The following is a 15,291-nucleotide window of genomic DNA, read 5'->3' as shown; positions in this document are numbered from 1 at the left end:
GTCTCCATTGAAACAGCAGTGTATTCATTTGAATCTTTGCAGTGGAAGTTTTAATGCCATGATCTTCGCATGAATCAAATCCCTTACTGGACCAGAGATGAGAGAACACAGAGTCAGATGGAACCCTTATCATCTCGTAGAATACCACCAATCCTGGTATTACCCAAACTTCCCACAGCAGTTGCAACCAAATTCATTTTCCAGGCTGTTCCCTGATATCTTCTGCATCCCACTTATGTTGTCAAAAGTCATAATATTTGAAAGGCCCCAGAACCTGCATTCTGCAAGACTTGGTCGCAGAGAGCCACCCAAATTTAATACATACAACAAATTCGTAACCAAATGATCCATACCCATAAAATTAGCTCCAAGATCATGCAACAAACCTCAAATTCAGGTTTAAATAGGATTCTACAAAAATCATCAAACCATCGACATTTTGGAGACCTGTGATTACATCCCAGCTCACTAGCAGGAAAGATGCTACAGGGACCAGATGGCAAAATTCTAGTACATAAAACACAGAAGACTCTAGAACGATGGTAAACAATGTTCTAGTGGATGAAACCTCCAAGTCAAAGGAAAATTGCCCGCGGAATCTTGTTAATCACTATTGATATCCTTCCTGTTGGGATACATTGTTCCATCTTCTACATGCTTTTCAAAGACTACCCTTTCAAGGACCGGCCACTCAGCCAGTCACACACCTTTCACATAATCATCTGCCTACCCTTCATAAAACCACTCTAGACCAAAGGAATACCCATTACATCTGCTATCCTTGTAAGTGATACACATGACTTACTGCCATCGTGTTTGTCATTGTCATCATCATCGTAGCCTTTCTCTCAGCAATTAGCACATTTTAAATTGTAGAATGGGAAAAGTTCTACACTTGGCTGCCTACCAACTACCAAGCATCAACTTTCCTCTCTTACCCTGGCTCTAAAACCAGTCATGGCCAAGATTCAGCAAGGTCACTCATCATTGTCATGGCATGAAATCGAGAGCGCATTGGGTTCTTCCCTTTGACAATTCCAAAAGGACTAATAGAAATTGTTTTGCAATAACTTTAATATATCCCTTAACTTCATGGACAGGTGTAAAGATCCTTTTATTTAAAAATAAATAAATAAATAAATAAATTTAAATGCCAGCTTTTAGAGACAGGGTGATAAAAGAAACATTCAGTGCCAACAGGGTGTGAGTATAATGATGTGGTTCCTAAGGATCCACATTATCATCCATTCAGGGCCCTAAAATCCCTGGAAGAATGCAATTGAAAACTTCAACCCCTGTGATGGAGAAAGGTGAAGTCTAGATCTGGAAGAGTAGAGGAGAAAGGGAAGAGAATAGAGAAAGAGAAAGGTAATCGGTGAAGATAGTGTGTTACTTGCAAGGCTAACACACTAGTACTTTTCATTAATTAATTAATATATATAGTGAAATGCTCACATGGGAACCAGTTCTCTCGAGAATTCGTGAGCACTTTTTGATACGTGATGTGAGCCCAAAATCTGAACGGTCCATGTGATGTGGCACCCCATGAAACCCCCAAGGCCCAACTTTCAGCCTGATCCAAAATTCTGGTGGGCCGTGGCAATAGGAAACAATTATTCCCTTGATTTGCCTCTCTCTTTGCTATGGCCAACCAGAGTTTTGGATCAGGCTGAAAGTTGGGCACCGGGGGTTTCATGGGGTGTTGCATCACGTGGACTGTTCGGATTCGGGGCCCATGACACGTGTGCGAAGGTGCGCCTGGGTGCTCACCTAAGAAGGTGCACAGGGAATTTTACAAAACACTACCTAAAAAACTACCTCATTAATTGATATAATTATCATTCCACTACTTTCTGTCATGGCCGCAATCTGAGCAAAGGATTGGTGGCTCGAGCGTGCCTCACCATGATGTTTATGTAAAATCCACCACGATCATCAGGGGAGTCATTTGATGTTAGGCCAAAGGGCCAAAAATCAGCTCGATGTGTGATTTAGGTGGACCACAAGATTGGAAAAAGTGTACGGGGCAATGCTCGTTCTCCAAAATGTTTCAATTAGTGTGGCCCACGTGAATCACAAATGAGTATATTTTTTGGCCGAGAGCCTAAATTGTTGTGTGAAATATAGTGGTTGGAGTGGATTTCATAGAATTATCACAGTGGGCCCTGTAAAAATCAAAGGTGGACATCTCTCTCCCAACAATTTCCTTTAGCATGCCCCACAAGAATCATAGGTCAAATGGGTTTTTTGGTCTTTGGGCCTAATATAGGACTAAATATCTCATGGACGGATCTTACATAAACATCATACGATTCCCCTTTCTTTTTCCTAAATAATCCCCCTGTACAATTGGAGAGGGACGTCATTGCTTTTTTTCAGCAAGACCCATGCACAATCCACTTCAACCATTATATGCCTAATCCCAATTTAGGCCCATTACCAAGAAATCAGGTTGACTAGTGATTCAAGTGGACCACACAAAAGAAAACAGTAGGGCGAGAGACGTTCACCTTGATCTTTACAAGGCCCATCACGATGGTTATATGAAATCCACTCCAACCATTATATGCCACATCAAACCAGAATACTAAGGCCTAAAAATAAGGTCCATTAGTGATTTAGGTGGGCCATACTGAGGGAAAATTTTTGGAGGGCAATTGTTGCCCTATACACTGTTTCCAATCATGTGGTCCACCTGTATCATGGATGGGGGTGAGTTTTGGGCCCTTGACCTAACATGAAGTCATGCACCTAGTGATCAGGGTGGATTTTTAATGCAGGGGCATTTTCACATCGGGCTCGAGTGGGGTGGCCTGTGGGATGTAGGGGCACATTGGAAGCGGGCGGCCCGTGTGAAGCGGGCCCCACCCGTGTGAAGCAGGTGGCTCGTATGAAGCGGAATCCATATGAAGTGGAGCCCACGAGGGGGGTTCGGTCGAGGTCCTAACCCATGAGATGTGGGGCCTGGGCTATGAGATAAGGGGATTGATTCGCCTTCCTCTATCACTTCGAACTTTTAGAGTAAGTGGTTAATTGTCCTGCATCAAAGTGGTATCGGAGCGAGAGGTCTGTGAGGCGGGCCCTACCCATGTGAAGCGAGTGGCTCGTGTGAAGCAGAATCCATGTGAAGTGGGGCCCACGAGGGGGATTCGGCTGATGTTCTAACCCATGGGATGTAGGGCCTGGGCTATGAGTTAAAACTAGGCCCAATGGAAGGATAGAACTTCTGATTTAACATAGGCACGTTCCACACTCAATGGACAGATTTGTAGGTTTTATGATTAGTGTTATGAATGGAAAAATCTGAAATTTGAAAAATTAGAGTTCATGAAAATTGGAGATTTTGGAATTAGGGTTTTTAGAAATTGGAAAAAATAGAAAATTGGGGATCTATGGTTTAGGAAGGGTTATGGATGGGGAATCAAGGGGCTCTGATGGGGGAAGCAATGGGAAATCAAAGGATTGAGCAGTTGTCCATACGGTCAGCCTAGGGGCTCACACGTGTGAGTTGTTAGCTAAGATTTTTGGGTCGTCAATGGTTGATTTCGGTTGGGGTTGAAGTTGGATCATGAAAAGTTGAAGAAAAAGATGATTTGGATGGTCTTGGATGGGAAGGGAAGAAGAGAGATAAAGTTTTTTGGAAAAATACTTCTTTTGGATAGAAAGGAAGATAGATGGAAACCCCGCACCTTTGTTGAATGGGGAATAGAATTACACCACACCCAAGCTCCAAATCACATGGAGTATTCTTCAAATCACATGAAGATGAGAAAACACATTATTTTTCAAAATAATGGCATTAGGGCTTCACACACCCATCTTTTTCTTTTATAGTCTTAGAAAAGACCTTTTACAAAAAGACGTTCTCAGATAAGATTCTCAACATAAAGACGCTTAATAAATTAAAAGTTGTTACTAACTTCATAATCTCAACACAAATATAAGGTATACCAAAAATAACAAGTATGTAAACAATCTAAACAAGTAAACTATTTTGTGGCCCATGGGGGTCCACAATCAAGGTGTCTGATGATGATGATCTAACGGTCTAATAATCATGTCCACCCAATCCAACGGTCTGCTGTGTCCATCAAGCTCCTATATGCAGCCCATGTGCATCTTCCCAATGTGGGGTCTTCAAAGATGCACGAACATGCATGTGGGGTCTTCAACGTGATATGAAACTCGAATCTAAAAGGTTTGGAACCCCAGTTCTCATTATCCACATAAGCACGATGGTGCGGTGATATGAAACTGGTCTGGGGAGGCCCCTTAATTGAACCAGATGAAACCTCTACATACACTCCGCAGAAACAAAAAATCTATCCAATTTAGATAGAATTGGCTCGCCCTAGCCATTTGACCACGTAAACTCGGTCCATATCATTGAATTATCAAATAGATCGTGCATTTGGATCCAATTGGCAAAATCTTTTATACTTTTGGTTAACTGATAGCTTGTCGACTTCTTGTGACTAAAGTGAATAACATTAAAATCCCCACCAATGCACTAAGGAAGCACACACTTCTCGAGGATGGCCCGTAATTCTTCCCAGAAGCTAGACCTCTTATTAACCTTACAAGGGTCATAAATAGAAGTTAAGAACCATATGAAACTTAAGGATATTTTTGAAAGAACCGCTACAACTATGAATGTCCCACACTTGTTGTCTTCCTTTCTCCAGACGTTAGAATTCCATGCTACCACGATGCCCCATGCTAATCCCATTGCGTCCAAAGAGACCCAATCCTTGAGTTTGTCTTCTCCCCCTGACCTTCCCTGCTTCCAACCCTCTGGCTCTACTTGAATATTGCCCCTATCAAAGCCTCCTTGAAAGATCTTGATTTCCTCCCTCCAAACCCTCCTCTCTGCTGCTACCCACGATAGGCAGATCCTTTTCTCCCCTCCCTAAACCCCTGTCTGTCCTCCCAACCTTAGCCTTCTCCTTCTTTTTGACCCAATGTCTACCTTCCTCCTTCAAGAGTTCTTCCTCATTGACCACATTCTAACCATATTTAGCTCTTTGCAGTGAGAGTTCCTACCAAAGCTCTTGATGTTCAACATCTCAACGGCATTACCCAGCTCCTCGTCTATTCTCATATAAAGAAAGGCAAAAGTTTGAGGGAGTAGCAAAGTTGATATGTCGAGGAAGGAAGAGTCGTTATCTTTCGCTAGGGAGTCATCTAACTCTTATCAAAGCAACTTTCTCCAATATGCCGATTTATTTCTTATCCCTTTTCAAGTGCCTACAAGCCGTAAGGGAAAAGCTTGAGAAGTTAAGAAGGAACTTTCTTTGGAGGGGATTCGAAGAAAGCCACAAATTCCACCTCTTGAAATGGGAGGAAGTATGTCGTCGGGTCCACGTTGAGGTGCAGGCTTAAGGGAATTATGTAACATGCATGCCCTCCTGGGCAAATGGTTGTGGAGCTTTAACTCAGAGGAAGGGAGCCTATGGCTTGAGATTATCACTAATAAGTAGTGTTCAAATTATCTCTGATATTATCTTTATCTCTAGCTCAGCGACACCAATAACACTAGTAGCAATACCGATAACACTAGTAGTATCAGAAATTCCGAGTATTAGCAATGTATCGCTAAGTATCGCCAACGTATTAATATCGCTAATGTAAACGCCAATATTTTCAACTATGTAAATTCTAGGTGTCGCTCATATTGCCAATGCATCAATATCGCCAAGGTATCGCCAATATTTTCGACTATGTAAATTCTAGGTAATGCTTGTATCATAAGTGTATCGCCGATATTTCAACAGTATCGCCAACGTATTGATATCATCAAAATTTTATTTATTAGAATTTTTTTTATTTCAAATTTCTTTTCTTGGGCACATGGTTGTATGTAGTGTTCAATTTGTCATTGATAATATTGATAATATCTCAATATTATGCTGTTGACTTCCAAATGAAGGACACCCTATAGAGAGAGAGGATTCTTTCACTTACCAAACCTCATCCTTGAGGCTGTATATCGCTACAAGTTTCGTTGGCCATACGGAAACAATATCGATATCACCGATAATATCGCTGATAACCGGAAATGCGTGGAAACATGGGAAAAAAAGGTGGAATTTTCAGCGAAACTTTAGGAGATATTAAAATGTACATATTTGCATATTTAGAAATAAAAAAATTGCAAAAAGAATGCATACATAACAAGTTTCCATTTAATGGGGCCTTAAAAGCATGCGATGATGTAAGAAATTAATCCAACCATCCCATCTGGCCTATTTAACCATCCAACATTCCATCCAAACATCCATCGATAGTGCAAAATATCAACAACATGTGGTATTTCACCAAGAAATCATCAACAATTGGAAAGGAAATGAAAGATTGTGGTCTCTATATCGCGTATGTTGTGACAAGAAAGGCATCTTCTTCTCAATAAGTGACGGAAACAAAGTCAGATTTTAGGATGATTTGTGGTGCGGCGGCACCCCTCTCAACCAAGCCTTTCATAGGTTGGCTTGCTTAGCATCGTCCAAAGATATTAAAAGATAGTGATTCGCTTTGCGGTTCCATGGCTATTTGACTTCCTTCATGTAGAAGATATTTGTCGGATAGCGAGTTCGAAGAGCTCATTTCTTTGTTGGATCAAATGAAGTGCACCCCACCCACCACCTCCGAGGGAAGGACTCGTGTGGCATGTTCATAGCTTGGGTTGGTTCTCGGTTAGCTCTTTTAATAGGTTGATTCTGTCAGGCGGATTGGCCACTGGTCAAGATCATGCCTATCATTTGTGGTTCTATGGAGCACCCCCAAGGTTATTGCCTTCACATGATTAGTGGGAAGGAACAAAGTTTTGACAATCGACAATCTCCAAGAAAGGGCCATGTGTATCCCAAATATAGGTTCCCTATGTATGCAAGCAGCAAAATCTATCAACCATTTGTTCATCCATTAACCCTTATCTCACAAGGTGTGGTCGCACTTTCTCACCTTATTCAACATGTCCTGGATTATGCCATGCAATTCGATGGAGCTGTTTTGGGTCTCGCACGGTGGGAGAGTGGGGAAACATATCAAGGTTATCTGGCATCTTATTCTTCCAATGGTGTGGTGGGCTATTTGGGGTGAGAGAAATAGTCGTTGTTTCCAAAATAGCTTTAGTTTGGAGGTGGCAATGGTGGCTACAACAAAGGGGTTTGTGTCAAATTAGGCTTCTCTGTTAAAAGATGTGAAAGATTTAGATCTTTCCGCTTTCTTTAAGATGTAATTTTGAGGGACTCTCCTTTGTATTCTTATTGTGTTTGCCTTTTAATAAAATTCTCATTACCTTTCAAAAAAAAATCTTTTCAGCAATTTTAGTAAAATAATAAAAGTAACAGTATTAAACCAGTTCTGTTACTCTTTCTTTTTATAATTATCTCTTGCCTATTTTTTCTATTGTTTTAGGTTGTGTTTGGTTGCACCAGATATCATGAAATTTCATTATTAGTCAGTCCAATTTGGTGCAAAATCATGAAAATTCATGATATTTGCTGCAAAGCCATCCAAAGGCATCATTAACTAGAGTTCTACAAAAAGGAAAAGGAAAAAAGGAAAAGGAAAAAAAATTACCACATATTTTGAGGCATGGGAGGATCTCAAAAGAAATAAGATTGGCTTAACAATCCTCTTGACATCTCCTCTTGGAGCCATAATCCAGTGCACTCCAGCAGCTGCAAGTACCACTGCACTATTCTGGCTCCATAGCAAAGGGGATGTACACTGCAGCAGAAGCTTCACATTGCTATTTTGAGCAGATGTAAAAATTGCAGAATCCAACCCAGTTGCATCTCCACCCGTATACGCAGATTGTGATAAATATTCATCTGATCCTTCCATATAACATCTGAGCAATAATGTAGTTAATTTGGACTCAGATGCCTCGCCTCCCAGAGAGCCACAATCATTATCAGACAAAACACGAACTTCTGCAGAATCCTTTTCAGAAGGGGAACTCTGAGTGCAATGAGAAGAAAGCATGACAGATTCTCTCACAAGACCATGTCTTGCTACTATATATCGTAGAAGTATCTCGACCAAGAGAATCTGGCCCCACTCCTCCACATCGGGAAGAGTCTCACACAGCCTTTTAAAGTTTCTGCCTATCAATGATAGATTATTAGGGCAAACAGAATTGAAGGCAGAGGCGGCAGCTCCAACTACTCCAGGAGAATGGTCAGTCAACAAGATACCAACAAGCTGCAGTACATATCACAAAAAGAAAAGAGAAAAAAATTACTGAAAATGATCACCCTCAGCATCATCATCATCATAGCCTTGTCCCAGCTATTTGTGGTCAGCTTTGTGAGTCTTGTTTTGCTAAGATTCGAAACAAGATTCATTCCCATGGAAGCTTGGCAAAAGTTTGATGACAGATTGCCCACCTAATATCAACTGTCCTCTTTTACCTGGGCTGGGGACCGGCAAGTGCAAATGCTAACAAGCAGAATTAAAATTACTGAAAATTTAAAAATATGAGTAGAATCTTCTAAGATAATAGTTCAATAAGCTGACCTCTTCGAGGGCAGAAACATGTTCCTCTTGGTGCAAATCATAGAGCTTTGGAAGAGCATTGGCAGCACATTTCCTAACATACGGGGATGGATCTCTGGAACACTTGGTTACGGCCACCAAAACAAGAGGAGCTATTACATGCAAACGTATCCCTGCCATAGCACGAAGAGCCCAAGCACGCACCAATGGATTCGTATCTGACAAGTCCTTCTGAAAATAATTAATTGACAGCAATGCTTCATTTGGACGCCTGAATCAACAATTTTGCTTAAATGTTAAACATGTTAAAAAAAATCTTAACATCAATCCTTTACCGGCAGCAAAAAACACAATGAGCCAATGCATGTGTAGGAAAAATAGATAATTACAGCTATCAATCATCACCACCAACGCGTGTGCTTGAAGATGCCTAGAATCGATAACCCAGCCATGATTCAACTGTGAATTTATGAGTTTTGAGAAAAGATATTATACTTGGAAACTATGTCATGGGTAGGGGGAAATATCATAATAATAGCGGCTTAGGCTTAAAAAAGCTGCAGATAAAAGTGTGAGAGAATTAATGGATGGCTTACTTTTCAGCATAATGCAGCAGATACAAGTATACAAGCTTCTTTACTTCCAGAGATTGGGATGCCACATTTTTTACTACCTGCAGTCCATAAAAACGACAATTAATACCTTAAAAAGATGCAAACTTGAATTTCATGTGAATCTCATTGGATATATCCACAACCATCTAGGCTAGGAGCCTTGTCACCGCCGAGAGAATCTATCTCCTGTTTAACTTCTTCCACTGAAAAGGGGGATTCTAGCAAATCAGCCTCAGCTGCCGAAATACCATCAAACTGAAGAGAATCCAAAGAAGGTCTACGCCAATCCTCCCCCTTAAGCAGAGCAGAGAAGTATGCTACTGTCTCGTCTACAATAATGTCTTTATCTACTAGCCGGACTCCATCCACAACAAGACTGCTGATCTTATTATACCCGGCATGCATACTAGCTATACTATGGAAAAACCTGATATTTCCGTCACCTTCTTTTATCTAGTTAGCCCGAGCTTTTTGTTTCCAAGATATTTCTTTTGATTTCCCCATCATTTTCTTCCAACATTTCTGGGAAGTGATCCGGAAAGACGTTATGGATTTCCTCCATGAATTCCACAGTAGAAGCAGGAAATCGAAAGGCCTTGGGGCATCTTTCATAGCCTTGATTCCTAAAATGCCGGATGCGGCCGCTCTTAAAGATTACAGGCCGATCAGCATATTGGGAGGTCCCTATAAAATCCTCGCAAAAGTTCTTGCGTCTCGTTTAAGAAAGGTAATCGGAAAGATTATTTCAGGTAACCAATGTGCTTTCATTGCAGATAGGCAGATCGTGGATGTGGCTCTCATTGCTAATGAATGTTTGGATTCTAGCCTTAAATCCGGAAAGAAGAATATAATATGCAAGTTGGACATAGAAAAGGCCTACGATCATGTCAACTAGGGTTTCTTGCAGTATATGCTGACCCGGATGGGGTTTGGGGAGAAGTGGAGAGCTTGGATGGGAGAATGCATTGGGTCGGCTCATTTTTCTGTTCTTATCAATGGATCCCCTAAAAGCTTCTTCAAGAGCTCGAGAGGTCTAAGACAAGGGGACCCCCTTTCCCCTTTTCTGTTTCTTATAGTTAGTGAGGCCTTATCTAGAATGCTACATAAAGGCCAAGCGTAAGGCATCTTAAGCGGTATCACAATTAAAGACAAGGTGGACAACCTTCGTACCGCTATCCGGTGTTTTGAAGCAGTTTCAGGTCTGAAAATAAATTTGGCAAAATCCAAGTTGTGCCTGTTTGTGATCAACATGGAGACTGAGGAGATCGACATTCTTGCGAGAGTTTTCGGTTGTCCTGCGGCTGCCCTCCCGTCCTCTTTTGTTGGCCTTCCCTTGTGCATAGGTCGGCCGCCTAAAAGGATGTGGGAGAAAGTCATATTACGCTTTGAGAAACATCTCGCCAAATGGAAGTGTCGATACTTATCGTTAGGAGGGCGCCTCACTCTAATCAAAGCATCTCTTTCCAACCTTCCGATATATTTCATGTCCCTCCTCAAATGTCCAAATTCGGTTTTGGAGACCCTCGAAAAATTAAGGCGGGATTTCCTTTGGCATGGCAAGGAGAGCAAGAAGAAATTCCACCTTCTTAACTGGAAAAAGGTGTATTGCCATATATTTGATGGTGGTGTAGGGGTAAAAGATCTTAAGGCTATGAATAGAGCTTTACTCGGTAAATGGATTTGGAGGCTAGGGGCAGAAGACCGGAGTTTTTGGAACACTATAATCAAGCACAAATATGGGAAATCAACAGGAGGGTGGTGGACCAATGAGAAGTCTTCCTATAGGGCGTCGGCTATCTGGAAGGACATCTTAAAGTCGAAAAAGGAGGTGCTCAATGATATTGTGTTTGCCGATTTTGGGAAGAAACTTGGGTAGGGGACTCGCCCCTTAAATATAGATTCCCGAATATCTATCACATCGTTCCTGATAAGGGAGTCTACGTGGCTGACTGTTACGCTGTGACCGATGGCAAGATAGTGTGGCACGTGACTTGTAGAAGACATCTGCAAGACTGGGAGATTACAGAAGTTGTTGATCTTCTGGACTGTATCTATGCTTCTCATCCTATTCAGTCTTTGTCTGACAGCATAATTTGGAGACTGGAAAAATCTGGCAGATTTTCTGTTAGATCTATATATAAGAGGTTTCAATCCACCTAGTCTGCTTCTGATTTTAGTCAGTCCTCCTTTCTATGGAAGTATGCTGCTCCTCCTAAAATCGTTGCTTTTGGTTGGCTTGCGGGCAAAAAGAAAATATTAACTGTGGATAACCTGAAGAAAAAAGGGATGATTCTTCCCAATATCTGTTTATGATGTATGCGGGAAGAAGAAACTGTCGACCATCTATTAGTTAACTGTCCTTTTATATCTTTTATCTGGTCTGATTTTCTTCTTTGGTTCAACATCAGTTGGTGTTTCCCTGATGATGCCAATCTTCTTCTTCAAGCGTGGCATGGGGTTCATATTGGAAAGAATAGAACGAAGATCTGGAGGATGGCTATTCTAGTGGTCTGGTGGTCAGTATGGGAAGAAAGAAACAACAGATGCTTCAGGGACATTACCAATTCCACAGGGGCTGTCTCGTCAAAGGCTAAGAATAGCTTGATCGAATGGGCCACTTATGTTGAAGGGCTGAAGGACTGTGATTTTCTTTTTTTAGGTGTTTAAGTTTGTCTGCTATCTCAGTGGACCTATCTTTTGTACTTGTAATCCTTTTCTTCCTTTAATATAATCGTCATCTTTCAAAAAAAAATATCCACAACCAAAACCATGGAAAGGTGAAAAAATGTACTTGCTGATAACTAAGAATAAAGACATCACATCATGCCCATCTGCAGTTTACTAATAGCAACTACTGCATATTCCAGGCCCCTGACCAGGAAAGCTACTGTCTCTGACCAGACTGGCAGGTCCCCCAGTCAATCAGATTACACTGGTCAGTCTACAAGTGGTCCATTTGGATTATAGACCCCACATTTGTGCATTTTTCAGACCTGTGCATCATTCACACGTGCATACTATTCAAACATGTGTGCTGTTCATATGCATGCGTGGGTAAAGCATGATTATCTATTTTTTGTTAGTAGCTAGTTTCCTTTTTGTTTAACCTTGATTAGCAAGCTACAAGTGATGTTACCTTTCAGAAAAAACACAACGAGAGGTTATGATTGTATCAGGAAAATGAGTGTGTGCAAGGCCTGCATATACAATGACAGTAGGCATAGGGACTGGATTTTTTTATTTTATTTTTTTTGAGAGAGAGATAACAGAAAATAGAAAAGGTACTATAACCATGTCCTTATACCAATAGTATGCACATGTGTAATGTCCCGTAATCATGTCCCTATACCAATAGTATATACATTCGATATAATTATGTCCACATACCCATTTAATGTCCTTTTTGCAATTGTAAGTACCAGCAACTTTAAGTAAAGACTGGTCCTTCAACTTTCTAACATATTCTATTAGAAGGCAGATGAGATTTCCCAACAGTCCCCTTTCCTTATATTTTGCGAGATTTTCCTGCATATTGATGAGGCATTTGAAGAGAGCTTTTATCTCCCATGTACTTTCTTACTGTATTCCATTTTGTTTTGGTTCAATTTTTCACTTCTTACTCTGCCGCTGCTGAATCAGGCGCTTAACCTCGTGCTCTAGCAGTTAATATATACAGGTTGCAACATCGAGCCATGATAACAACATTTGCCGCCTTTTTTTTATTTTCACAAATATTTCAAAGAAAAAGAAATAGAAAGAAAACTTCAAAGATCCCTAGATATCAAAGTAATCCTGGTATAAAATACTAGCAACATTATAAAGAACACTGAAGTGTTTAAAAGGAACGAAGCATCTAAAACTAAGTTTTCAAGAGAAGAAGCTTGGGCCTTTGGGTTGTAGGATATTTAGATGTTGATTTTGTTGGGGACAAGGATGACAATAAATCCACCTCATGACATGTTTTCCTCTTTGGAGGGGCTGCTATTGTTTGGTCTAGCAAAAAGCAAGGTTTTGTTGCCCAGTATACTTAGGAAGCTGATTACATTGCCTATAGTAACACTAATACTTTGCTATCTGGATAAAGAAATTCATCAAGGACATGAAGGTGGTATAGCCAATGAGTTGATTCACATTTTCTGTGATAATTATGTAATGATTAGACTAATACAAAATGGAGCCAATAGCTAAAAGGGAAAACACATGAAAACCAATATCACTAAATTTACAATGTTATTAAAAAGGGTGAAGTGACTGTAGGCTATTTACCTTCACAAGATATGATAGCTGATCCCTTGACAAAGCAAGGTAAATGCAGAGTTACTTTCAAGAAATATTCGCTTAATGGGACTTGGGGACACCTGAGTCAGGAATTCGTAAGCACTTGGGGATGTGTGAGTCAAGAATTCCATAGCACTCGGTCATTTACTAATGAATGACATATCCACAAAAGTGAGAAAAACCTCATGATGGGCAGTATGATCATAATGGACAAAACCACGAATTAGTGAGAGCAAATCTTATGATATATCGGTTAACCCGGCCTTAATGGCTAAGTGGGAGATGTTGACACGTGTGGCCATTAGGCCAAAAATATCTTCATTGATCCTATTAATTAGGGATTATCACAAACCTTTGCCATTTGAAGATAGGGTTTACAGCCTATTTAATATGGACTGTCAATTAATCAGGGTCGTTTCCATGGTGGGATGCAATGGGCAAATCAAGAGGTTATTACCTCTATAAATGCATGTAAAAAAGCGGATAAAATACTAACTACGAGGCTACACAAAAACTCTCTTGCAAATCATTTCACCCCCACCAATAATCACCAACCTCAAAGCACTTTACCTTCACTAATCAACTGTTCACATTGATCAGGTTTGGATACATTAAATGGCATGCAACAAGTTCCCAACAGTATGGTGGATCACAGCATGCACATGCTGCACACACACCAATCTAGACCGTCCAAATCATGGACCACACTACGGATAGAAATATTGTGCCAGTGTAATGACAATTGTACAATCCTAGGCATTTGACCTAGCGGCCATCAAGTGGCCATTTGAAAAAAGAAAACAGCAAACAGTGCAAGTTAATATACACTGACCAAAAGGATTGTTTGTGAATGGGATCTGTGATTTGGACACTCTGAATTGAATTGGTGATGCAACCATATGGCCACACATGCCGATTGATCAAGATTTGAAGAAAAGGCCCGCATCTCACGCAAGCAAGCTCCGCACGTGTGCACAAGAAAATGCCTACTTTCCTTTTTTTAGCTCATATCTACTTTCCTTTTCTTTCAAATCTCTTGATTAGAAAAGTCTCTCTTTTTTCATATCTTTATATTAGGCAGGGGAATAATTTTAGATATTTTCTTATATAAGTATCTTCTTCTTCTATGGCCCATGGAATAAGACAAGCTGATTAATATTCTCTTTATGAAATTTTCTTATTTTCTCTACAGTAGCTATTGAAGGGAGGGGGAGTGGTTCCGAGTTCAGTACTAGAGGACTGTTGAGCTTGCTCACAGTCTTGCATTTGTGATCTCTAGCATTCGGCTAGAGGATTGTTGGATCTTTTCCCGCAATCTCTTTCTTTTCTTATTGATTTATTTGCTTTCACTTTCGGGTTTGCATCAATTGGCCACCGTGCAAGCCACACGTACAGTGCATATGTGTTTGATTTCCATGAATGAATGGAAGAAGTTAATCATTCGGAACTCGTGATTACAAGTAAAATTTCATTTGAGAAATAGAAATATAATATAAAAAGAGAACGGTGTGGATCTACCAACTGGATATATAGAATTCGATTCGGATAAAGGAATTTTGAAGAGGAAGGAAGAGTAATTGGGGGGACCTGAGGGAAGAAATTGGAGACGTCAAAGCCCTGGGCGATAAGGGCAAGGAGCCGCTTCAATGCCTGGGATTTCTCGGAGTCGAAGCGGCTGTCGAGGAGGGGAGCGATGCTGACGTCTTCAGGGTCGTCGTAGAGATGGGCGTCGGTACCGATCCGGAAGACCATGGCCGACGCCTTGCTCAGACTCTCCGCCGTTGCCCCGAATTGGGGGAACATCTCTCCCGATCTGCTATTGCTGCTGCTATCTCTCTCAATCTGCTGCTGCTGCTGCTGCTGCTCTCTCTCTCTCTCTCTCTCTATTCGCTCCTGT

At 40.9% G+C, this 15,291-nt stretch overlaps 1 protein-coding gene across 2 annotated transcripts in view; it reads right to left on the bottom strand.

The window, feature by feature from the left end:
- The window catches only part of LOC131252886 (AP3-complex subunit beta-A), a 28,840-nt gene extending 13,549 nt beyond the window's left edge, over positions 1-15,291 (bottom strand). Inside the window, exons 1-4 of one of the 2 annotated variants that reach the window (XM_058253657.1) lie at positions 14,982-15,291; positions 9,099-9,175; positions 8,524-8,773; positions 7,582-8,208 (exon numbers count right to left, since the gene is read on the bottom strand). In XM_058253657.1, coding sequence (XP_058109640.1) covers positions 7,582-8,208; positions 8,524-8,773; positions 9,099-9,175; positions 14,982-15,197 — 1,170 coding nt within the window. In that variant the 5' untranslated portion in view covers positions 15,198-15,291. The remainder of the gene's footprint in view (positions 1-7,581; positions 8,209-8,523; positions 8,774-9,098; positions 9,176-14,981) is intronic. The other variant, XM_058253658.1, reaches the window with a different exon arrangement.

The sequence above is a fragment of the Magnolia sinica genome, chromosome 8 (genome assembly GCF_029962835.1).
Source record: "Magnolia sinica isolate HGM2019 chromosome 8, MsV1, whole genome shotgun sequence".
NCBI classification, from domain to species: Eukaryota; Viridiplantae; Streptophyta; class Magnoliopsida; order Magnoliales; family Magnoliaceae; genus Magnolia; species Magnolia sinica.
This window is presented reverse-complemented; position numbering and strand designations above follow the sequence as displayed.